This window comes from Papio anubis, chromosome X (assembly GCF_008728515.1).
Source record: "Papio anubis isolate 15944 chromosome X, Panubis1.0, whole genome shotgun sequence".
Lineage (NCBI taxonomy): Eukaryota > Metazoa > Chordata > Mammalia > Primates > Cercopithecidae > Papio > Papio anubis.
This window is the reverse complement of record NC_044996.1, coordinates 93474544-93498044: the sequence shown is the minus strand read 5'-3', so window position 1 is coordinate 93498044 and position 23501 is coordinate 93474544. Positions and strand designations below refer to the sequence as shown.

The following is a 23501-nucleotide window of genomic DNA, read 5'->3' as shown; positions in this document are numbered from 1 at the left end:
ACTTCCTTCAAGAAAAGAACAAAGCCTTTTATCTTGAACAATGAAAAAAATATATATTTTATATATTACCACAGATTTATATAAAAATGAGATTACCACTGAAGTCAGTATATGCAACACCAGTTCTACATTCAACGCTGTCAGAAGCATTTGCTCTGAGAAAGCGCAGACTGTGAACTTAGAACTTGAATCCCCATATCTGCTTTTTACTAGAGTCATTTATTGTAAATTTTATCAAAACTCTGACTCACCTTTTTAAAGGATTAAATGAGGTCAGAAAAAAACGAAACGTAGCTCAGAGAAGTGGCTAATGGATAACACATACTCCATAAATGCAAGTTATTATTATTCCTGTTTTTCTTAAAGAACTCAATAAATGTAGCTATTGTTGTAACTATACACAGCTTTGGTTAGTCAAACCATTCACAGTCACATACCACAGATCAAAATCATGTAGGCAGGCCTGGCATGGTGGCTCTCACGTGTTATCCCAGGACATTTGGAGGCCAAGGAGGGATGATCACTTGAGCCCAGGAGTTTAAGATCAGCCTGGGCAACATAGCAAGAACCCATCTCTTAAAAATCTTATGTAGGGAAATTAATAGAATGGCAACTTTTAACTTTCTGTGTACAGGGGTTAATATCAGTACAAAAAAAAAAAAGGAGCAGGTAGTTCTCAGAGTGACAGCATCATTAGAGGGATCATTGGAGGAAAGATGGCCACCTTATAAAGTTCAAAGGCATAGGAACCTAGATCTGCTCGTTCCGTCTTTAAGTAGGGTCCAAAGGTAAAAAGGAGATTCAATCTAGAAACAAAAGAACATGGCAAAGCCTATCCCCAAGTTATTCAGTCTTGCAGAGATTTCAGTTCCAGAGAATAGAAAGAGGACTTATACCCAGGAGGCGGAGCTTGCAGTGAGCCGAGATCGCGCCACTGCATTCCAGCCCGGGCGACAGAGCGAGATTCCGTCTCAAAAAAAAAAAAAAGAAAAGAAAAGAAAAGAAAAGAAAGAAAGAAAGAAAGAAAGAAAGAAAGAAAGAAAGAAAGAAAGAAAGAAAGAAAGAAAGAAAGAAAGAAAGAAAGAAAGAAAGAAAGAAAGAGGACTTATATCCCAATTCATTTCATGAAGCTAGTGTAACCTAGATACCAAAGTCCAACAAAGAGAATACAGACAGCCACGACTTACGATGCCTCCGCTTAAAAGTATTTGGCTTTATGATGGCAGATAAAAGAAATGCGTTCAGTGGAAACAGTACTTCGAATAACCATATAGCCATTATATTTTTCACTTCCAGGATAGTATTCAATAAATTACATGAGATATTCAAAGTTATGATAAAATAGACTGTGTGTTAGATGATTTTGCACAACCGTAGGCTAATGTAAGTATGCTGGGTACGTTTAAGGTAGGCTAAGCTAAGCTATGATGTTTGCTAAGTTAGGTGTACTGAATGCATTTTCAACTTACAAAATTTTCAATATATGATCGATTTATTGGGACATAATTCTATGATAACTTGAGAAGCATCTCTACATAAAATAAGAATATAGGCTAATGTCACTTCTGAGAACACACATACAAATCCTAAACAAATTAGTAATACATAGATTCGTCAAAAAGGATAATGTGTCATGACCCAATGTTCCCCCTAGGAATGCAACGTTGGTTTAAACATAGCAACTTACCAATGTAATTCACAATGTTAACAGATTAATAAAGGAAAAAGTCCTGTAATCATCTACATGGATGCATTACAAGTGCTTCATGAAACTCAACATATATTCAAGATAAATAGTCCTAACAAATGGAAAATAGAATGGAGTTTCCTATTCTAATAAAACAGATCTATTTTTAAAAGCATAGCAAGCATGGCAAGATGTTAAAAAAAAAAAATTTCCAATGCCTACTAGGCATATGAGAAAAATGGCCACAATTACTGGTTCTAATCAGCATTGTATTGGGTGGGCCTGTCCAATGTCGTAGAATAGGAAAAAGGAAAAAGGATACTGTTTGAAATGTCAAAAACAAGCTGTTGTTATTCAAAGATGATATGATTGTGTGTGTTGAAAATCAGAAAGGATCTAGAGATAAATTTGGAATAAGGATATTTAGCAAGTTTACTGCATAGAAAAACAATATACAAACATGATACCTGTTGGTTGAATGGAAGAAAAAAGTGTTTTCTCTGTTCTTGCCCTACAACCAGTAACATCAAAGACTTCTGTGACCAGATATGTGGGGGCTTTTCTCCACACACCAAGCAAGCAAACAGTTTTGCGGCATACACCAGCTGGGTATCCTCTCATTCAACTCCAATAGGATCTACCTGGAGATAGCATCAGATTGCATAGGTTGAGGGCTCAGTCCCGCAAGAGGACCCTGCCAATTGCCATGAGCCCTAAATTGTTTTACTGTGTTTCTGACCCACCAGCTATAAACTGAATTTCCCATGACTCCTACTCAAGTTCAATTAATTTACTAACGCATCTCACGACTCAGTGAAACATATACATTTATGGGTTGATTTAAACAGGATATTAGAAAGGATCCAGTTAAAGAGATGCATAGGATAAGGAATGGGTTAAGGGGCAGGGAGCCATGCCCCCTGTGGAAATGCTGTCCTCCATGTGCGGGGCTATCCAGAAGCTCTCTGAACCCTGTCCTTTTGGGTTTTCATGGAGGTTTCCATGATGCAGGTGTGATTGATTAAACCACTGGCTGGCTATTGGTAATCAACTTAACCTTCAGCCCTTCTCCCTTTCCTGAAGGTTTGGGGTGGGACTGAAAGTCCCAGCCCTCTAATCCCCCATCCCAAAGCTACCTAGGGGCTGCTAGGCAACAGTCAACTCATTAGCATACAAAAAGACATCACTTTGTGGAGATTCTAAAAATATTAAGAGTTGTACGCCAGTACAGAGGGTAGAGGACCAAATATTATTTATATATTTCATAATATCACAAGTGTGTATACCAATGTAATCAGAATACAAAATTTCAAAAATGATACTTTTCCTTTTTTTTTTCAAACAGTCTCACTCTGTCACCCAGGCTGGAGTTGCAGTGGCCTGAACATAACTACCCACATCCTCGACCTCCTGAGTTCAAGGGATCCTCTCAATGTAGCCTCAGAAGTAGCTGGGACTGAAGCTACATATATACATGCATACATTCATGCACTCATTCATTTATTTTGCAGAGAGCGGGTCTCACTATGTTGCCCAAGCTGGTGTCAGTTTCCTGAGCTCAAGAAATCCTCCTGCCTCAGCATCCCAAAGTGCTGTGATTACAGGCTTGAGCCACCACACCTGGCCACCATTTTCAATAGTATCAAATATTTGGGAATAAAATGAACAAAAAAATGTGCAAGACTTATTTGGAGAAAGCCGCAAAAGTTTATTTCAATATTTTTAAGTCAAATATCTTAGATAGAAACAGTTTGTGTTGTTTCAGCTTGTCTTCATTTAAACCTGTGGTGGCTTGTCACCTATAATAGAAACATAACAGGAGGGAATATTAGTAGCAGAACTGTATTCAGATGACATTAAAGGTATATGAAGGACACCAAAGTTTTGGTTTTATACCATGGACTAAAACCAGAAGCCTAAGAGTAACCCGATGGCTAACATTCAGTTAGACCTCTGTAGAGACTTTGAAGATAGGCTTCCAAGCATATACATTAGCAACATTTTTAAAACACCTTGTTTTCTGTAGTTCAAGGGAACCAAAACTGTTTAACTTCAAAACGCTTTAAATCAAGTGAACCTATTAAAAGGTGGCCCAAAGTGAAAAGCAAACACTGTGTACAGTTTTAATAAAAACATAACCAACACACAACAAACCTAAGAAACAAAAGGAATTTACAAACAATGTATAATGTAATATAATATTTTGCCTTGAAATAATACTCTGGATGTTCAACAAGTTCCTGGGAAACAGTTTATGTCACATTAGGAACTGCGTAAGTGCAGTGAATTGAAAGGCCAGTACTGCATTTGTTTTTTCTCTGTTGTGCAGAAGTGCAAAAATGTTGCTTGGGGCTAGTTTACCCACCTGTGTTCTTTAAGGTACAGTAGCCATTCTTTTTTTTTTTTTTCTCTTCACCAAAACATGTATAATTTTTATAATTAAAAATAAGCAATAAAAGTTACTCTTCAGAAATCTTGGAAATAATACGGCTCTTAGAACATCAAGTAATTAGAAACAAGCTAAATGTCTAATTACATGGGATTGGCTTAATAAATTATAGTACAGTACAGTAACCATTTTTGTCCAACATTTTTACCTATCATCCTGATGTCAATATGAAGAGTCCCTCTTTTTAAACTTGAAAATATTTCCATTGGTAAAATAAATTACATGGTCAGATTTGGTTTAATCTATCACTATTATTTTTGACATCAAAATGGGAAAGAGGCATATATCATGAGGAGTGGGGCAAAAAAAAGAAATGGAGGGAGAGGAAAATGGAAAAGGACAGTAAGACATCTGGAAAAGCCAAATATTTGTTTCTAAAAGTTGAGTGTTTTTGAGGGATAAGTGGGAAATTTCAGAAGTTTTTCCACAGTCTTTGTGATGTTTAGATATTCAGGTATTACTGTAATATATTAACTAATGTATGTGTTCCTAGAATATCAATCACTTCATTCATATTTTGAAAATATTAAAGTTCAAGAATGTATTCACTTTCGATTCTACCATATATTCAGTATCTGTTAGGGTCTTGTTCATATTCCATGTTGAGCTTTTTCCATTTTCTTTAAGAGTGTGCAAATTATTACTCTATTCATAGCTATTTTTCAAAAGAACAATCTTTTAAATGTATTACTTTTGGATTACATTTCCTTTTACTAATGATTCATACCTGTCTCTTATTAAGTACCTCTTTCCTTTTCCCTTAGATTTATTCTATTGCTCTTTATTATTTTCATTTTGTAATATTTTCCTTTCTCGTGTAATTTTCTATCTATTTTAACAAGATATTCATTTAAGACTATCTTCCTAAGAATAAAATTGAGGCTTGTTCAATGGGCTCCTGGAAATAATTGAAAACTATCTTTCAACATAAATAGTCTAATTGAATGGTTCAGCAGTGTAGAGTAAAAACATTTAGGTAATTTCTTCCACAAACATGGAATGCTTCCTATAAATTCAGAAGCTCTTCTAATTGACAGTCATCAATTTGGAAAATATGTGGAAAAGGTACTTTCATCAAGCAAGTTGCCTGCTCATTTTCTTAGGAACCACGATATCTCAACTCAGATATTAGAACTGGAGTGAAACTGATTGTTATGAAAAACAAATCGTATCTTTGTATTTTATCCAACAGAACATGAGGATGCAGAAATCAACTATAAAACAGATGTTAATACATCTGATTTGCATTTACTATTTTCAATAACAGCCGTGTTCTACAACCAAAGATGGTTGTAGAATTTATGGAATTAATCCAGAATCTCACAAATAATGTTAAAGTTGGTATTAGAATCTGCTTAAGGTGCTAGGATATTTCACACAAACTGGTATTACAAATGCATTATGTATTTGTTAAAATCAGAAATTAGAAAAAAATCTGAAAATTGTTAGTTGTTACGTATAATCAGAAGTAAGAATATACTTTCATATTTGATGATTCAATATGGCTTTGACCCAATTTGTGTCTGTATCTGATAGTGTTTAAGTCTTGCAGTCAGGCAATTGGGGTCTGAACAACCTTTCAAAGAAAGTCTGCATTTGAACTCTGATTTTAAGGGGATAGTAATGTTCTCTCTTATTATCAAAAGTACAATATTGTGGAAAACAGAAAGCACATAATTTTGCATCTTAATGGATAGCATACCTCCTTCTGGCATTTTAAATTCCTCTGAATTTGGCAGAATCTTCCCCTGGTCATCAGGACCATCTCCGCATTCATCCCCAGTCTTTGACTGAGATTGCTCCTGGAGATCAGCTTCCAGGTCAAGCACTTAAAAATACAAAGGTTAACTGCTCAACAAAATAAAAGAGGACACAAACAAATGGAAGAACATTCCATGCTCAAGGATAGGAAGAATCAATTGTGAAAATGGCCATACTGCCCAAGGTAATTTACAGATTCAATGCCATCCCCATCAAGCTACCAATGACTTTCTTCACAGAATTGGAAAAAACTATTTTAAAGTGCATATGGAACCAAAAAAGAGCCCGCATTGCCAAGACAATCCTAAGCCAAAAGAACAAAGCTGGAGGCATCACGCTACCTGACTTCAAACTATCAAACTATACTACAAGGCTACAGTAACCAAAACACCATCGTACTGGTACCAAAACAGAGATCTAGACCAATGGATCAGAACAGAGCCCTCAGAAATAATACCACACATCTACAACCATCTGATATTTGACAAATCTGACAAAAACAAGAAATAGGGAAAGGATTCCCTGTTTAATAAATGGTGCTGGGAACACTGGCTAGTCATATGTAGAAAGCTGAAACTAGATCCCTTCCTTACACCTTATACAAAAATTAATTCAAGCTGGATTAAACACTTAAATGTTAGACCTAAAACCATAAAAATCCTAGAAGAAAACCTAGGCAATACCATTCAGGATATAGGCATGGGCAAGGACTTCATGTCTAAAACACCAAAAGCAATGGCAACAAAAGCCAAAATTGACAAATGGGATCTAATTAAACCAAAGAGCTTCTGCACAGCAAAAGAAACTACCCTCAGAGTGAACAGGCAACCTACAGAATGGGAGAACATTTTTGCAATCTACTCATCTGACAAAGGGCTAATATCCAGAATCTACAAAGAACTCAAACAAATTTACAAGAAAAAAACGACCCCATCAAAAAGTGGACAAAGGATATGAACAGACACTTCTGAAAAGAAGACATTTATGCAACCAACAGACACATGAAAAAATGCTCATCATCACTGGTCATCAGAGAAATGCAAATCAAAACCACGAGATACAATCTCACACCAGTTAGAATGGCAATTATTTAAAAATCAGGAAACAACAGGAGCTGGAGAGGATGTGGAGAAAGAGGAACACTTTTACACTGTTGGTGGGATTGTAAACTAGTTCAACCATTGTGGAAGACAGTGTGGCAATTCCTCAAGGATCTAGAACTAGAAATACCATTTGACCCAGCCATCCCATTACTGGGTATATACCCAAAGAATTATAAATCATGCTGCTATAAAGACACATGCACATGTATGTTTATTGTGGCACTATTCACAATAGCAAAGACTTGGAACCAACCCAAATGTCCATCAATGATAGACTGGATTAAGAAAATGTGGCACATATACACCATGGAATACTATGCAGCCATAAAAAAGGATGAGTTCATGTTCTTTGTAGGGACATGGATGAAGCTGGAAACCATCATTCTTAGCAAACTATCGCAAGAACAGAAAACCAAACACCTCATGGTCTCACTCACAGGTGGAAATTGAACAATCAGAACACTTTGACACAGGAAGGGGAACATCACACACTGGGGCCTGTTGTGGGGTGGGGGGAGGGGAGAGGGATAGCATTAGGAGATATACCTAATATAAATGACAAGTTAATGGGTGCAGCACACCAACATGGCACATGTATACATATATAGCAAAACTGCATGTTGTGCACATGTATCCTAGAACTTAAAGTATAATAAAAAAAATACAAAGGTTATCAATTGAAGCAGGCAAACAAGAAAGATAAATAAGGAAATGATAATATTATTTTCCTCAGTGTTAGGAAATAAAAGGCTGCAGTCGACTGTGGTAATAAATGCGGTGCAAAGATGTCCCACCTTTGTTTTCCTGTATTATGAAATCTTATCTTAAATGACAATCTGAGGAAAAACCATACCACACTTACATTTCCTATACTTTACCATTGTGTATTATAAACAGTGAGTGTCAGCTATCTAGGAAACCTAAAGACTTCCCAGTGGATAGCATTTTAATCATAACTCAAACGTAATTTTCTGAAAGACTAGATGAAGGTATTGGTGAGCCTATGACAAATCTTACAGTCCTGACACTCATTACCTGTTGAGGTAACTTGGAAATTTTTTGGTTAAAATTAGTCAACCTTAGGTCCAAAGGCCCTATATGTAACTTTCCATAAACGAATCCCATTCACATAAAAGTAACAAATATAACAGCAAAATCGCTGTCTTCCACAAGAGTACAGGAACTTGAGTGAAAAAAAAATTAATGGGCATTGTTGACAGTCATATTCTGGAAACCCCTTAACAGTGAATTGCTAAAGTAATCCATTACCCAAATTCTGTCAATGTTTAACTTCAAAATGCTATCTGTTGAAGAAATAATTTCTGTTTTATGATAATCTTATCATACTTCGAGTTTTCTAATTATAAAAGTATATAAACAACTCTTTAAAAGCCCCTCAAAATCATACTAATATAGCTACCTGTATGCCAATGTCCTGAATTATCCAGATTTTACCAAACATACTGTCAAAAATACAGAGCAAGTGATCTCGTTGTTCAGTTCCCACCTATGAGTGAGAACATGCGGTGTTTGGTTTTCTGTTCTTGTGATAGTTTGCTAAGAATGATGGTTTCCAGCTGCATCCATGTCCCTACAAAGGACGCAAACTCATCATCACTTGGACTCAGGAAGGGGAACATCACACACCGGGGCCTATCATGGGGAGGAGGGAGGGGGGAGGGATTGCATTGGGAGTTATACCTGATGTAAATGACGAGTTGATGGGTGCAGCAGACTAACATGGCACAAGTATACATATGTAACAAACCTGCATGTTATGCACATGTACCCTACAACTTAAAGTATAATAATAATAAATAAATTTAAAAAAAAAAAATACAGAGCAAAGGAAAGAGTGGCTGTCATTCATTGAGGTCTTTTCTGGAGGTCTATCCTGCTTCACTGAACTTTGTTTTGTCCTGAGCCAATACTGAAGTACCTTACAGTACAGACACATTCGAGTATTAACATTTCAAGCAAAATCATTCACGTTTTCTAATGTGAATGGTAGGGAGAACATAAACGTTGGAATGAAATATGAATTCCTTCTCCATGAGTCAAGTGTTCTTGGTAAGCCTCCATTTCAGAGCCTCAGTTTTCTTATTTACAAAATAGGGCTAACATCCTTATACAAATGGGCTTTATTCAGGGTGTTACAAGGTAGGGTGACTTGGCATTCTACATGCTATTAAAGGGTGCATACAATACTGTGGACACCTCGGCTAAGAAGATCAGACAACATTCTAAGAAGATCAAAGTAAACTAGTGAAATAATGTACATTTTTGTACATCAAATTAAACAGTTTCATCTGATTTAGCAAGGACTGTATTTTCAAGCATACAAAATATATATATATATATATTTTTTTTTTTTTTTTTTTTTTTTTTTTGAGACGGGGTCTTGCTCTGTCGCCCAGGCTGGAGTGCAGTGGCCGGATCTCAGCTCACTGCAAGCTCCGCCTCCCAGGTTCACGCCATTCTCCTGCCTCAGCCTCCCGAGTAGCTGGGACTATAGGCGCCCGCCACCTCGCCCAGCTAGTTTTTTGTATTTTTTAGTAGAGACGGGGTTTCACCGTGTTAGCCAGGATGGTCTCGATCTCCTGACCTCGTGATCCGCCCGTCTCGGCCTCCCAAAGTGCTGGGATTACAGGCTTGAGCCACCGCGCCCTGCCCAAAATATATTTTAAAGGTAGGAGAAGATTCATTATATCCAGGGACTCTATGAAGCTGCAAACTATACTCTTCACTTGTCCAGCCAACTCTCAGCAAATGTTTGAGATCCTTTCCCAATGTTTTCTTTCCTCCTGTTACTGGTCATGGCATAAGGCATGACGCACACATAGGCCTCCTTCCCTCCCCATAGACATTCTTTCTTTCCCCTCCCAGTACCTTGAATCTCAGCTGCACCCTGATCTTCTTCTCTCTCCTGACCAGGTGTAGGATCCTGACTTTCAGTTAGTGGTTCCGCTTGCTGAGGCTCCGCATCACTGGGCTCCTGGAACGAGGGGTGTGTGTGTGTGTGTGTGTGTGTGTGTGTGTGCAGATAAAAAGTTTTGTTATCAATACATTTCAATAATATAAATATACAGAATACATAGATGTTTCTGATCATAAGTCTAAAGACATTTCTCCAACACTATTCCACATACTTATTTTTCATAAAGTTACTCTTCCCACAGAGAGGTTACTCTAAGACAGTTGCCCTCAAGGGCTTTGGAAGCTGTTTTAATCTATGTTAGGATGAATGTGTGTAATCTTTTGCAAATAAGCATGAGAAGAAAATCATGGGCAAAATCTGGGGAACACAAGATCATCCACCCAGACAACAGGAGAACTTACTCCTCTTGGATTAGTCTTTCCTTCATGAGATGCCATGAATTTTTTTTTTTTTTTTTTTTTAGACGGAGTCTCCCTCTGTCGCCCAGGCTGGAGTGCAGTGGCCGGATCTCAGCTCACTGCAAGCTCTGCCTCCACGGTTCACGCCATTCTCCTGCCTCAGCCTCCCGAGTAGCTGGGTTTACAGGCGCCCGCCACCTTGCCCGGCTAATTTTTTTTGTTTTGTTTTTGTATTTTTAGTAGAGACGGGATTTCACCGTGTTAGCCAGGATGGTCTCGATCTCCTGACCTCGTGATCTGCCCGTCTCAGCCTCCCAAAGTGCTGGGATTACAGGCTTGAGCCACCGCGCCAGGCCCCCATGATAATTTTTATCAGCATGGGACACCTTTATTGGTGTATCTATATTGGTTCAACAACAATTACAAAACAGTTTTGCAACAACACCAAGTTACAAAAATAACTTTCTGCTAATAGAAAACATCAAAGGTTAAGGCACTCACCAGCATAGGCCCAATCAGCTCAGGAGGTGGTACACTTCTCCTTGGTCTAGGCCTATATGTTGATCTTCCTCGCCAAATCATATTTCAAACTGCAAGCAGAATACTGTGAATTGGTAAATGTACTTGAAAAGACAGCTATATTTGACCACTTCCATGACCAAATGTTAACTTGTCGTTTTTTAAAAGTTTGTAAATACTTTCGAACTAAGTCTCAGGGCAAGTGTAAGTGTGTGTGCCTTATGAATGCTTGTGAAGCCATTAAGTTGGTCAAGCTAACTGAGCAATTTCTTAAGGCTCCTGGCAAAAGACACAGGATATTTCCGATAAGGTTTGGTTTCACAACTTAACTCTCCTCTGTGGAGACATTTGGGAAAATACAGCCAGAGAATTAAAACTGCAGTAACTACGGCTTTTGTCACACACCCATTTGCTAGGCCCATTTCCCCCCTAAAATCAAGTTTTGTTGGAACGCAGAGCCCCACCAACTCAAACCTCCACGGTGGAGTTGAGAAGCTGCCACACAGCGCTGGGCCCTCCTCACTGTACACCTCTGCCAGGCGCTCTACAGACCTCAGGGCCATGGTCGCCAACCCTCAGCGTTCCCAGTTCCCTTCCTTAATGCCCACCCTGCTCCTTCCCGGGTCGACACAAAGGAGCCTGGAATCTGTCCTCGGTCGAGGGTTCCAGGGACTCGGATACCTGCCCCAGCACCCCCAGCACTCGCCCCATTTTCACCTGACCCCTCTCAACTGTGCGGCCCATCTTCTTCCCTCATTCTGACCTCACCACAACAAGGCCCACGGCAGTGCCACCTCACGAGCAGAAGGACGAGCACCTTGAGACCCTTCGGCCTCTGAGGCCGTGGACCAATCTGTCCCACGCTCCGGATAGCCACTGGCTCCTCCTCACACTCACTCACACTTCAACTCTTGGGAGGAATGGCTTGTGGACCTACCGGCTGCGTCTCAGTAGGACAGAAAAAGTCCAGACAGCAGGAACGCGACCCTCACACTCTCACAGCTCCAGGGCGTTTACCACATGGGCAAAGGTGCAGAGGGGAAGACGCCCAGTGGACATGCGCAGTGAGGATGGTGCCTGCCTAGTGGGCTGTGGCGCCCCTCCTCGCCCCACCCCATCCCGCGCCGCGCAGTCCTCTGCCCTCTCCCAGGTTCCCACTGAAGACTTCGGAATGTGTCTTCTGTGGGCGGTTTCATATGCCTCCGGGACTCAAATACCACAAATAGTTTCCCCCTTCAAAGCTCACTCCATGTTCACTAGGTCCTCCTCCCCTCTATGGCCCTCCTTCCTCCCCTGTCTGGGACACCCACGATAGCAAGGCCATGGCTGTGTTGCCGCCTGTTAGGAGAAGAATGGCAACCTCAAGGACCTTCCCCAATCGGAGGACATAGACTGCGCCGCGGGCTCCTCCTCACACTCTCTCCCACTTCCACCCTGGGAGGACTGATCTTCGGACCTACCGGCTGACTCCTAGTCAGCAGCACAGAAGGAAGTCACGATGTCTCCTTGCACAGCTCTGCAGGGACACAAGGCAGACAGCAAGGCACATGGACAACAAGGGACTTGGGCAGCAAGGGGTGTGCATACTGAGTCAAGCACATGCAAGGCCAGCCGGGGTTTTCCCACTGTCCCCAGACTCGCATCCCTAAGATGTTTGTAGTAGAAGGAAAGGGACTAAGAGGCTTTGTTCCCTCTCTTGCCCTACAATTCTTATGCATCCAGAAACACTGGGGACAGTCCCATGTCACCATGAGTGGAGGATGTGTCTCAGAAAGACCTTTTGTGACAAATAAATTATATATATATATATATTTATATATTTATACACGCTTTTTTTTTTCATTTATATATGCACGGGTGCCTGCCATGTTGCAGGAAATATCTGGGATGCTGGAAATGTGAAGACCAAGGAGCCACACGTGGTATGTCCCATGGAGGCCACCACACTGTAGTGGGGCAGACAGACAGTTAAACAGAAGAGCAGTTGAACTGCAAAGGAGAAACATGGGGAACGGACCCACGGTAGTAAAGAACAATGAATGTAGTGGCCAAGAAGCAAGGGGGAAAACAACACAGTTTCTCAGGAAGATAATATTTCTCCATTGCCTTTGCACCTTTTTTGAAAATAAGTTTATCATGTCTGTGAACCTATTTCCGGACTCCATTCTGGTCTGTTGATTTTTCCCCAGTACCACGTTCTGGTTACTATAGAATTAACATGACTCTTGATATTAGGTAATGTGAGTTCCCCAAAGTTATAGTTCAGAATCGTTTTGGCTGTTCTGGTTCATTTTCCTTTCTATATAATTTTGAAAAATGACTCCAATGAAGTGGGTTGTATAAGTTCACGCAGTTTCACTTTGAAGGGCAGCAGATAAATATGTTAGTAGCTATAGAAGGACATGGGGGAAGAAGGTAAGTTCCCCCCTTAGGTTGGGGAATGATCCCATTTAGAAGGAGCAGCTGGTGGTTCAGGAGACAGAATGATCATTGCAGGAGCAAAGCCCCTGAGAAGGTGGGAGGTATGGGATCCTGAGCTGAGGTGGGGGGCTGGCTTCAGTTAGGAGCAATTGTATGCAGAAGGGCGGCAGAGAATGAATGCCAGGGCAAGCACAGGTAGACCCGGTTTGGAAAGCTCTAAGAGTTCCCAGCAGATCACTTCTCTCCTCTGAATGCATCATTACGGGAGGTCATTCAAATGGAGGAGAGTTTCTAGCATTGGGTGGGGGGGTGTTTATATAACTATAGAGAAAGTTTCTGTCATCTCAGAGAATACATCCATCATCATGAACAGAATATTCCTAGAAATATGAATGTTGAAGGTGAGCTTTCAGACAGGAATGGGGAACACGGTATTGGAAACATGTGGAAACACAGTCCTTGTAAGAAAGTGGCAGAGAATTTGGCTAGATTGCATTCTCTTAGATGCAGAGTAGAACTTGTAAGTGATGAAATTGCATATGTAGCTAAGAACATTTCTAAGCAAAGTATGGAAGTTGTGGCCTGGTTTCTCCTCGCTGCTGGTTGCAAAATGCAAGGGAGGAGAAATAAATCAATGACAGAATTGCTGAGCAAAAAGGAATCAGCCTTTGATTATTTAGAAGATTCTCAGCCTATCCAGATAGCAAGCTCTGGAAATAGGGCCAAGGGTGTAGCGGGACAACTGATTGCTAAAGAGATGAGGTATGTGAGTCATGGATCCAGTCAACCATCTCAGCAGAATGCAGGGAAGGAGATGCATTTATCCAGGAAAGATCTATGGAGGACCCAGGGACTGTTGGCATGGACGCCATGAATTGCATCAGAGGCCAACATGTTTTGAGGATTTTATACCAAAAGAAGCACAGCCAGCCTGGAATGAAAGGAACAGAAATGGGACAAAATAAAGGAAGAGTGACTTTGATGGGAGAGCTACAGATGCAGAGGTTGGCAAGCTGCCACTGCCTCTATAGGCCCAGACAGCAATGACCTGGGGAACAGGAATCCAGATGCCTCTTCCTGAGCTCCAGATGGCAGAGCCACCTCCTCAATTTCAGAAAACAGGGATTCTGCCCAGGGGTAAGGGAGCAGGGCTAACACTCAGGGCCAAGAGGGCAGAGCTGCCACCCTACTAGGCCCAGAGGACACAGCATCAAGCCAAAGAGGACCATTCTGAAGCCTTAAAATCTCTTAAAGTCTGAAACCTTGCTTGGATCCCATGACTCCTTCTCTCCTTCCATCTTCTCCATTTTGGAATGGGAGTGTTTCTCCTATGCCTGCACCTTCATGCTGTTTTGAAAGCAGATAACGTCTTGTCTGGTTTCACAAGTTCACAGATGAAAATAATTTAGCCCCAGAATACAACATACTCTGACTCTCACCCTTTCCTGATTTTCATGATATTTGAATGAGATTTGGGATTTAGAGTTGATGCTGGAAAGAATTAAGAGTTTCGAGGATGTTGAGATGAGATGAATGTATTTCAGATGTGAGAGAACATGAATTTGAGGTGCCAGATGGTGGACTTTTACATGTTAAATCATGTCCCCTTCATAAATTTATGCAGGCATAAATCATAGATATTGCATGTACTGTTCCAGACCACCACAGTAAAGCAAGTCACACACATTTTTTTATTTCCTAGTGTATATAAAAGTGATGTTCATAGTATGTTCTCACTCATAAGTGGGAACTAAGCTATGTGGATGCAAAGGCATAAGAATGATACAATGGACTTTGAGGACTCAGAGGAAAGGTTGGGAGGAGGCTGAGGGATGAAAGACTACAAATTGGGTTCATTGTATACTGCTCGGGTGATGGGTGCACCAAAATCTCACAAATCACCACTAAAGAACTTACTCATGTAACCAAATACCACCTGTTCCCCAAAAACCTATTGAAATAAAAAAAAATTTAAATAATAATAAAAATAAAATAAAAGTGATGTTTACACTACACTACAATCTGTTAACTGTGCAATAGTATTATGTCAAAAAATGTACATAACTTAATTGGAAAATACTGTATTGCTAAAACATGCGAAAGATAATCTGAGCCTTCAGTGAGTTGTAACTTTTGTGCTGGTGGAGGGTCTTGCCTGGATGTACATGGCTGCTGACTGATCAGGGTGCTGGTTGCTGAAAGTTGGGTGGCTGTGGCAATTTATTTTCTTTTTTATTTACTTTTTAACAAGCTAATACTACATGGAGGGCTGTGGCAATTTCTTAAAATAAGACAACAATGAAATTTGCTCCATTAATGTACTCTTCCTTTCAAGAACGATTTCTCTGTAGGAGGCAATGCTGCTTGATAGTATTTTACCTACAGTAGAACTCCTTTATAAATTGGAGTCAGATCTCTCAAATCCTGCCATTACCTAATCAACTCATCCTTTGCTGTCATTTCCACAGTGTTCACAGCATCTTCACTGGGAGTAGATTTCATCTCAAGAAACTACTTTCTTCATTCATCCGTAAAAAGCAACTCCTCACATGTTAAAGTTTTATCATGAGATGGCAGTAGTTGAGTCACCTCTTCACGTTCCACCCTTGTTCTCTTGCTATTTCCACCATGTTGGCAGGTACTTCATCCACTGGAGCTGTGAACCCCTCAAAACCAGCCATGAGGGAATACACGGTCTGCTGTCATTATGAGGAGCTTTCTCCGAACCTGTCACTTAGATCCAATTAGTCCATGGTGCCATTCAGTTCATCTATATGTTGCTGACTTTTTTCCATTGGTTCTGTCTGATTTGATTATGTATTTTAAAGCTTTGTAGTTGAGTTCTGTGCAAAAAAAGAGGTAATATAGCAGGTCTGAAACGACTATCCTTAGAAAGGCCAGCTTGCAAGACTGGCCCTTGCCTGGCATCTGTGAACTTGATTTCGGGAGGTTTCCCACCATTCTCCATCTGGTAAGAGCGGTTTACTCTTCCGAAATTGTTTGTTCAAGCAATGTGTTTTATGCTGGACACCAGCTTCCCTTCTAGGAATCTGAAATGTTGTTGCCTGCTAGGCAGAGAGTGCCTATGTGACCAGTCCCCAGTAGAAACCTGGGGCACTCAGTTTCTAATTAGCTTCCCTGGTAGATAACATTTTACACATGTTGTCATGATTCATTGCTGGAGAGACAAATTGTGTGACTCCATTGGGAAGTAACTCTTGGGAGCTTTTGCTGGTTCCCACCAGACTTTGCCCAGTAGGCTTTCCCCGTTACTGATTTAGCTCAGTATTCTTTTGCTGTAATAAGTCTTAGCCACGAGTACAACTATACATTGAGTCCTCATAGGCAATTACTGGAAGTGAGGGTGATCTTGGGGATCCCTGACACACTGGCAGCAACAGTGTGATTCACCAGCAAGACCCTGACTCACTAAAATATGATGAAAGCCTTCTTTGAATAAAGAATGAAGCAGCAGACCTGACAAAGCTGTAACACCTGGGAGACTGGATTTGCCCCTAATAGGAAGCAGCAGCCGAGCTGTTGTCTATTGCGAAAAATACATGTACTCACAGCATTTCACAGTAATCCCTCCAATGGCAAAAGAGTTGACCCACTGGATCCCTGAGCCACTGTTCTATGCTGAATAATGCAGGGTGTTGGGAGAAGGTGCGGCCAGGTGCTGACTTTGGCTTTTGTTTTCTCCTCCAGGCAGGAGGAGAAAGGACTCAAATGTTGCCAAAGCTGAACTTTGAATAGGCAAAAATCCTGAAAGTTTGATTGCGCTTTCCTCCAAGTAGGAGAGAAAAAAAAAAACAGTTTTCTGGGCTGGAGCAAAGACTTAGATAAAGGAAAAAAAAAAAAAAAAAAGGAGGGGGCAAATTGGCCATGTGCAGTGGCTCACACCTGTAATCCCAGCACTTTGGGAGTCTGAGGCAGGACTTGAAGCCAGGAGTTTGAGACCAGCCTGGACAACATAGCGAGACCTCACACCTACAAAATGTTAAAAATTAGCTGAGCATGGTGGCACCGATATGTAGTCTCAGCTACTCAGGAGGCTGAGGCGGGAGGGTCACTGGACTGCAGAAGGTCAAGGCTGCAGTGAGCTATTATCATGCCACTATACTCCAGCCTGGGTGAGAAAGCAAGACTTTGTCTCAAAAAAAAAATTCATTGGTGACTTAATAAAAGACCAATGATACTAATATTTTCTGAGCAAAATCATGAGAAGATGGTATCAATTTACTCAGATCCAGAGTCATAGGAAATGGGCAAAGGGGAAAGAGAGTGGAGTGTGGAGGGGAGGTGAAGGTGTGCAGGGCAGGGAGAGAGGTCTGCAGCAGACAGGGGCGAGGAATAATAGGGAAGAGCAGAAAGCAGAAGTTCAGAGATGTGAGAATAGAAGCTCACACTTCTGGATACTTATTCTAGACCAGATGCTTTTTTAGCATCTCTCTCTCTCTCTCTCTCTCTCTCTCTCTCTGTTTCTCTCTCTCTCTCTCTCTCTCTCCATATATATATAAATATATAATAAAAGACTATATTTTCAAATTATATATATATGTATACATAATCACAGTCACTTAGTGCTCATTAGTAACATTAGTGTTACTAATGTTATCATCTCTTAATATAGAACAGGAAACTGAGACACATTAAGAGACTAAGGAATTTGCCCAAAGTCACCTCGCCAGCAAGAGCAGAGTCAGATTGGTACCCAGGCTGGAGAGGGGTGTACAGACACATGCAATCCGACCCTGACATTCTGGAATGCGCTGCAGTGTGGAATGGTCCTCCAGATCACAAAACAAGTGAAAGTGTCCAGCAGCATTCATGAGATGACATTATCTGCGTGTGGATTGAACATGAAGTCTCTTGAGTGCATTCAATAATACGGGGTGACAAGTCAATACCAGGAAAGCACAAAGGCAGTCTCTGCTTTCTGTATGTGTTTGCTACCATGGATGTTAGCAGCAACATCTCTGTCACTGTTATTATGCGAAATAGCTTTGGTAAAATATTAAATAAAACAACAGATGTAGTAAAACACACTACTTATTCTCCAATCTCATAATTTTAAAAAAAAAAAAAAGCATAGAAAAAAAGTCTGGAAGGGAACATGCCACATATGAAGTGTTGTTCTCTAAGTGGGAAACTCTCAATCATTTTGAAACAACATTCCTTTCACTGTTTTACTTGCGTTTTCTTTGCTATTATTACTCAGCCACTGTTGCCATAATAATTTTTAAGATAGATGTTCTGAAGACTCATTCTTTTAGGTATCTTGAAGATTAGGGGTAAAAGGTGTTTTGATATCCTTATCAGAAGGAAAACCAGTCAGTGATCCTCGGGGGCGGCATTTAAAACAGAAGGAAGGTTTGGGGTAGGGTAGAGAGGGGCAGTGGGGGAGGCAGGGTGGTGTGGATGGAAGGTTAGCTGAAGACCCCAGGCATCCTGAAAAATGCCATAGTCGGTACATGTTGAAAGAAACCAAAACACCCGCATGTCTGTAAGAGGAGGCTGCTGTGCTATCGAGATGGATATCTTTATGACGTCTCTTTAGACCTTTCCTCTCCTTCAGCTCCAGCAACACAATTGGGTGGCTCTTGGCCCTGGCAAGGCGCTGCTGCTGGTGAGCTGTACTGAGGTCAAGGCCTGGCCCACCTGCAGCATTATCACTTCAGAGAGTGGCCTGGGACACCTATCTTGGTATCTGGAAGCCTACAGTTTCAGATCAGGGAAACGGAGAAAACACATAGTGCAATAGTTAGATTCAAAGCTCCCCCAATGACGCCATCAGTGCAAAGCAAGAGGCATGTATATGTTGTTGTGGTCATTAGTTTGGGATGAGCAGGGTTGGGTTGGGTTGGTCCCTGAAAGAAGAATTGGGGGAGTGAATGCCAATGTGATCTATAACATTACTAGTGCACAAGTGGCTAAGCTTCTGTTTCCTAGGTTTGTTCTTCAGCTAAAATGATGGAGTGCTCCACTACTGTGGTGAGAAGCTTCCCTGGCCTGAGGTGTGTGAAGGAACGACTGTACCTAGTGATGAGCATTCTGAAGATTCGCCAAAAGCTGTGACAAGGGGGCACTGAGCGCATAAATTATATTGCTGCAGTTATTTTCAACATAACACAATACTTCTGATTCAGGGTACAAGACACCAGTATGATGGTATGAAGGTCCCCCGGCCCTTATCACCCACACACCCAGAAAGCTCTTCAGCCCGGCTGTGCCTCATGCCATGGCACCTTCCGGAAGCTTTGAAGCCGACATCGAGATAAAGTTCCAGTGCCCTTCAGCCTCCTAATGCAGGTCAGCGTGGCTGCCCAGAAGCTGCCCACTGATCTGAATCAGTGCCAGGGGAACATGGGTGTGTGTGTAACAGAGAGGGAGGGCGCACCTGACATAGTGAGAGAAATTGACCAGGGCTTGCTCTGTCTTGCTTCTGACCTGAGGAGCTAACTGCCTTTGCTCATTCCCGCACGTAGGCCAAGCGAACTATGGGAGGAATTTAGTGTAGGGTTTAACTTCAAAGCAAGGATGATAATAGTCCCTTTAAGAACCCAGCCCAGAGGAGATGAGAAGGGTGTACACACAAGCGGCAATGTTGCATGAAAGGTTTATGGGAACACTGTGACCTGACCAAGGACAAAGACGTTTTGCAACCTCCCCGGGCTCCCGTTAACACTTAGATGTCTGTGGTCACCATTCTCCTCCTGACCTCACCCTTTCCTGATTCTCTCTTGCCCAATGTAAAAAGAAGCTTGAGATTCATCCCCCTTAAGATGGATCCACAAGACATTAATCCATCATCGTCTCAGCCTGCTGGCTGTCTGAAATAAACGGGGGGGTGCCAGGCACGGTGGCTCACGCCTGTAATCCCAGCACTTTGGGAGGCCCAGGTGGGCGGATCACGAAGTCAGGAGATCGAGACCGTCCTGGCTAACACGGTGAAACCCCGTCTCTACTAAAAATACAAAAAAATTAGCTAGGCATGGTGGCGGGCGCCTGTAGTCCCAGCTACTCTGGAGGCTGAGGCAGGAGAATGGCGTGAACCCGGGAGGCGGAGCTTGCAGTGAGCCGAGATGGCGCCACTGCACTCCAGCCTGCAGCCTGGGCGACAGAGCAAGACTCTGTCTAAAAAAAAAAAAAAAAAAAAAAAAAAAGACTTCATTTGTTGAACAGTCATTTGCCAAACCCCAACTATGTTCTAGGTACTGTGCTGAGTGTCTGGGGCATACGATAAAAAAAAAAACCCATCCCTGCCCTCGTGGAGTTTATGTCAAATTGTAGGATAATGGTCAATCTACTGATCCCACACATAAAATGCAAAAATTCCTGCCAGACATCAAGTAATATCCTACCACTTCATGTACATTGTAAGACTCGTACAGCTGTATACTTCCATTTCGTTTCTCCCCAGCTTTCTGCTATGGTTGTCTCACATTGTATTTCTACCTATGTCAGAACCCCACAATACATTGTTACTATTTGACAGTCAATTTTCTTTCTTTCTTTTTTTTATTTTAGACGGAGTCTTGCTCTATCGCCAGACTGCAGTGCAGTGGCGCAATCTCAGCTCACTGCAACCTCCGCCTCCCAGGTTCAAGCGATTCCCCTGCCTCAGCCTCCCAAGCAGCTGGGATTACAAGCACGCGCCAACACACCGGCTAATTTTTTGTACTTTAGTAGAGACGGGGTTTCACCACGTTGCCAATATGGTCTCAATCTCCTGACGTGATCCACCCGCCTTGTCCTCCCAAAGTACTGGGATTACAGGCGTGAACCACCCCACCTGGGTCAATTTTCTTTTAAAGAGATTAGCTACAAGAAAAAAATCTCGACTGAGCATGATGACTCACACCTGTAATCTCAACACTTTGAGAGGCTGAGGCAGGAGGATTGCTTGAGCCCAGAGGTTTGAGAGAAGCCTGGGCAACATAGGGAGACCTTTTTTCTAAACGAGAAAATTAAATTTTTTTTTTTAATCGGCCGTTCGCTTCTGTAATCCCAGCACTTTGGGAGGCCGAGGCGGGTGGATTGCCTGAGCTCAGGAGTTCATGACCAGGCTGGGCAACATGGTGAAACCCCGTCTCTACTAAAATACAAAAAAATTAGCCAGGCGTGGAGGCGTGCGCCTATAGTCACAGTTACTCAGTAGGCTAAGGCAGGAGAATCCCTTGAAACCGGAAGGCAGAGGTTGCAGTGAGCCGAGATCATGCCACTGCACTCCAGCTTGGGGACAGAGGGAAACTCCATCTCCAAAAAAAAAAATCATGTACTTTCCCACAATTGTTCCATGTCCAGCACTGTGAAGTTCTGTGTGTAGATCCAAATTTCCTTCTATTTTCCTTCTGACCCAAGAACTTCCTTTAACATGTTTTGTAGGACAAATCTGTTGACAATGACTTTTCCCCCCATTTTTGTTTGTTTACCTGTTTGTGTAAACATGTTTATGTCACCTTCATTTAAAAAAATTGTTTGTGCTGATTAGAAAGTTCTGGGTTGCACAGATTCGATGAGAAGTCTGATGGATGACTTTAAATTTGTTCCTCTGTATGTAGTGTGTCTTCTTTTCTTTTCTTTTTCTGCCAGGGCATTGGTGTTGGGGTTTGAATCAATCTTTTCAGTAGCTGAACTGGCCTTCAGTTGTGTTGTTGCTGTAGTTCTTTTCAATATAACACAATACTTCAGATTCAGGGTACAAGATACCAGCATGCAAAAATCAATTGTATTTCTTCTTTGTTTTTGTTTTATAAATTGGCATAATAATTGTACATATATATATACATATATAAGTAGTGATATTTTCATACATATAATGTATAGTGATCAAAGCAGAGTAATTAGCATATGGATTGTCTCAAACGTTCATCATTTCTTTGTGTTGGGAATATTCAATGTCCTCCTAGCTATTTGAAACTATACAATATATTATTTGTTTAACTTTTCTAGACAGAGTCTTGCTCTGTCACCCAGGTTGGAGTGCAGTGGCGCAATCTCAGTTCACTGCAACCTCCACTTCCCAGGCTCTAGCGATTCTCCTGTCTCAGACTCCTGAGTAGCTGGGATCACAGGCAACCGCCACCACGCCTGGCTAATTTTTGTATTTTTAGTAGAGACGGTGTTTCGCCATGTTGACCAGGCTGGTCTCAAACTCCTGACCTCAGATGATCCGCCCACCTCAGTCTCCCAAAGTGCGGGGATTACAGGTGTGAGCCACCACGCCCGGCCTATATAATATATTGTTGTTAATTATAGTCATCCTACAATGCTGTGGAACACTGTAACTTCTCCTATCAAGCTGTAATTTTGTATCCTTTAACAAATCTCTCCCTATCCCCACCACCCCTTACCCTTTCCAGCCTCTAGTATCCTCTGTTCTACTTTTTATTGCTATGAGATTAGCATTTTTTAGCTTCCACATATGAGTGACAGCATGTGGTGTTTAAGATCCTTTGAAAGGGAGTGAAGCAGAGGCAGCTAAATTGGAGGCTGAAGCAGCTGGTCGTGCTGTGCTGAGGCTCCGTGGCAGAGACCAAGAGCTGACGCTCAGGTCTGTTCCTGGCTTATTTCACTTAACATAAAGTCCTCCACTTCCACCCAGGATTGCTGAGAATGACGGAATTTCATTCTTTTTTAGGGCTGAAAAGTATTACATTGTATACGTGTACCACATTTTCTTCATCCATTCATCTAGACTGATTCCATAGTGTGGCTATTGTGCATAGTGCTGTAATCAATGTGGGAGTGCAGACGTCTCTTTGATATGCTGATTTCCTTTCCCTTGAATAAATGCCCAGTAGTGGGATTGCTGGATCATATGGTGGTTCTATTGTAGTTTTTGGAGGAACCTCCCTTTTGTTCTCCATGGTGTCTCTACTAGTTTAAATTCTCACCAATAGGGTATGACAGTTCCTTTTTCTCTGCATCCTTGCCAGTGTTTGTTATTTTCTGTCTTTTTGAGAATAGGCATTCTAGCTGGGTGAGATTGCCAGCATTTGTTTGTTTGTTTTGTCTTTTTGATAACAGGTATTGTAACTGTGTGAGATGATAACTCGTTGTGGTTTTACTATTATTTCTTTTCTTTTCTGGAGACAGGGTCCCACTATGTCGCCCAGACTGGTCTTGAACTCCTGGCCTCAACTGATCCTCCCACTTCAGCCTTTGAGAAGCTGGGATTACAGGAGTAAGCCATTGTGCCCAGCCTAAATATGGGATTTTA

General features: G+C 41.5%; 1 protein-coding gene across 1 annotated transcript; it reads right to left on the bottom strand.

The window, feature by feature from the left end:
* Positions 1 to 3371: 3371 nt before the first annotated feature.
* XAGE3 (X antigen family member 3) lies at positions 3372 to 15099 on the bottom strand. The gene is made up of 5 exons (XM_003917744.5): positions 11793 to 15099; positions 10838 to 10926; positions 9890 to 9995; positions 5839 to 5964; positions 3372 to 3486 (listed from the first exon to the last, which is right to left on the bottom strand). The coding sequence occupies exons 2-5, from the start codon at positions 10916 to 10918 to the stop codon at positions 3464 to 3466; spliced, it is 336 nt and encodes a 111-aa protein (XP_003917793.1). The 5' UTR covers positions 10919 to 10926; positions 11793 to 15099; the 3' UTR covers positions 3372 to 3463.
* Positions 15100 to 23501: the final 8402 nt, after the last annotated feature.

What these genes read in the sequence shown, in the direction of transcription:
- XAGE3 (XM_003917744.5), bottom strand. Translation starts at nt 10,918, where the DNA reads ATGATTTGGCGAGGAAGATCAACATATAGGCCTAGACCAAGGAGAAGT. An exon ending in AGCTGATTGGGCCTATGCTG is followed by an intron (nt 9,996 to 10,837) that starts GTGAGTGCCTTA and finishes CCCTCGTTCCAG; the next exon opens with GAGCCCAGTGATGCGGAGCC. An exon ending in GGGTGCAGCTGAGATTCAAG is followed by an intron (nt 5,965 to 9,889) that starts GTACTGGGAGGG and finishes TGTATTTTTAAG; the next exon opens with TGCTTGACCTGGAAGCTGAT.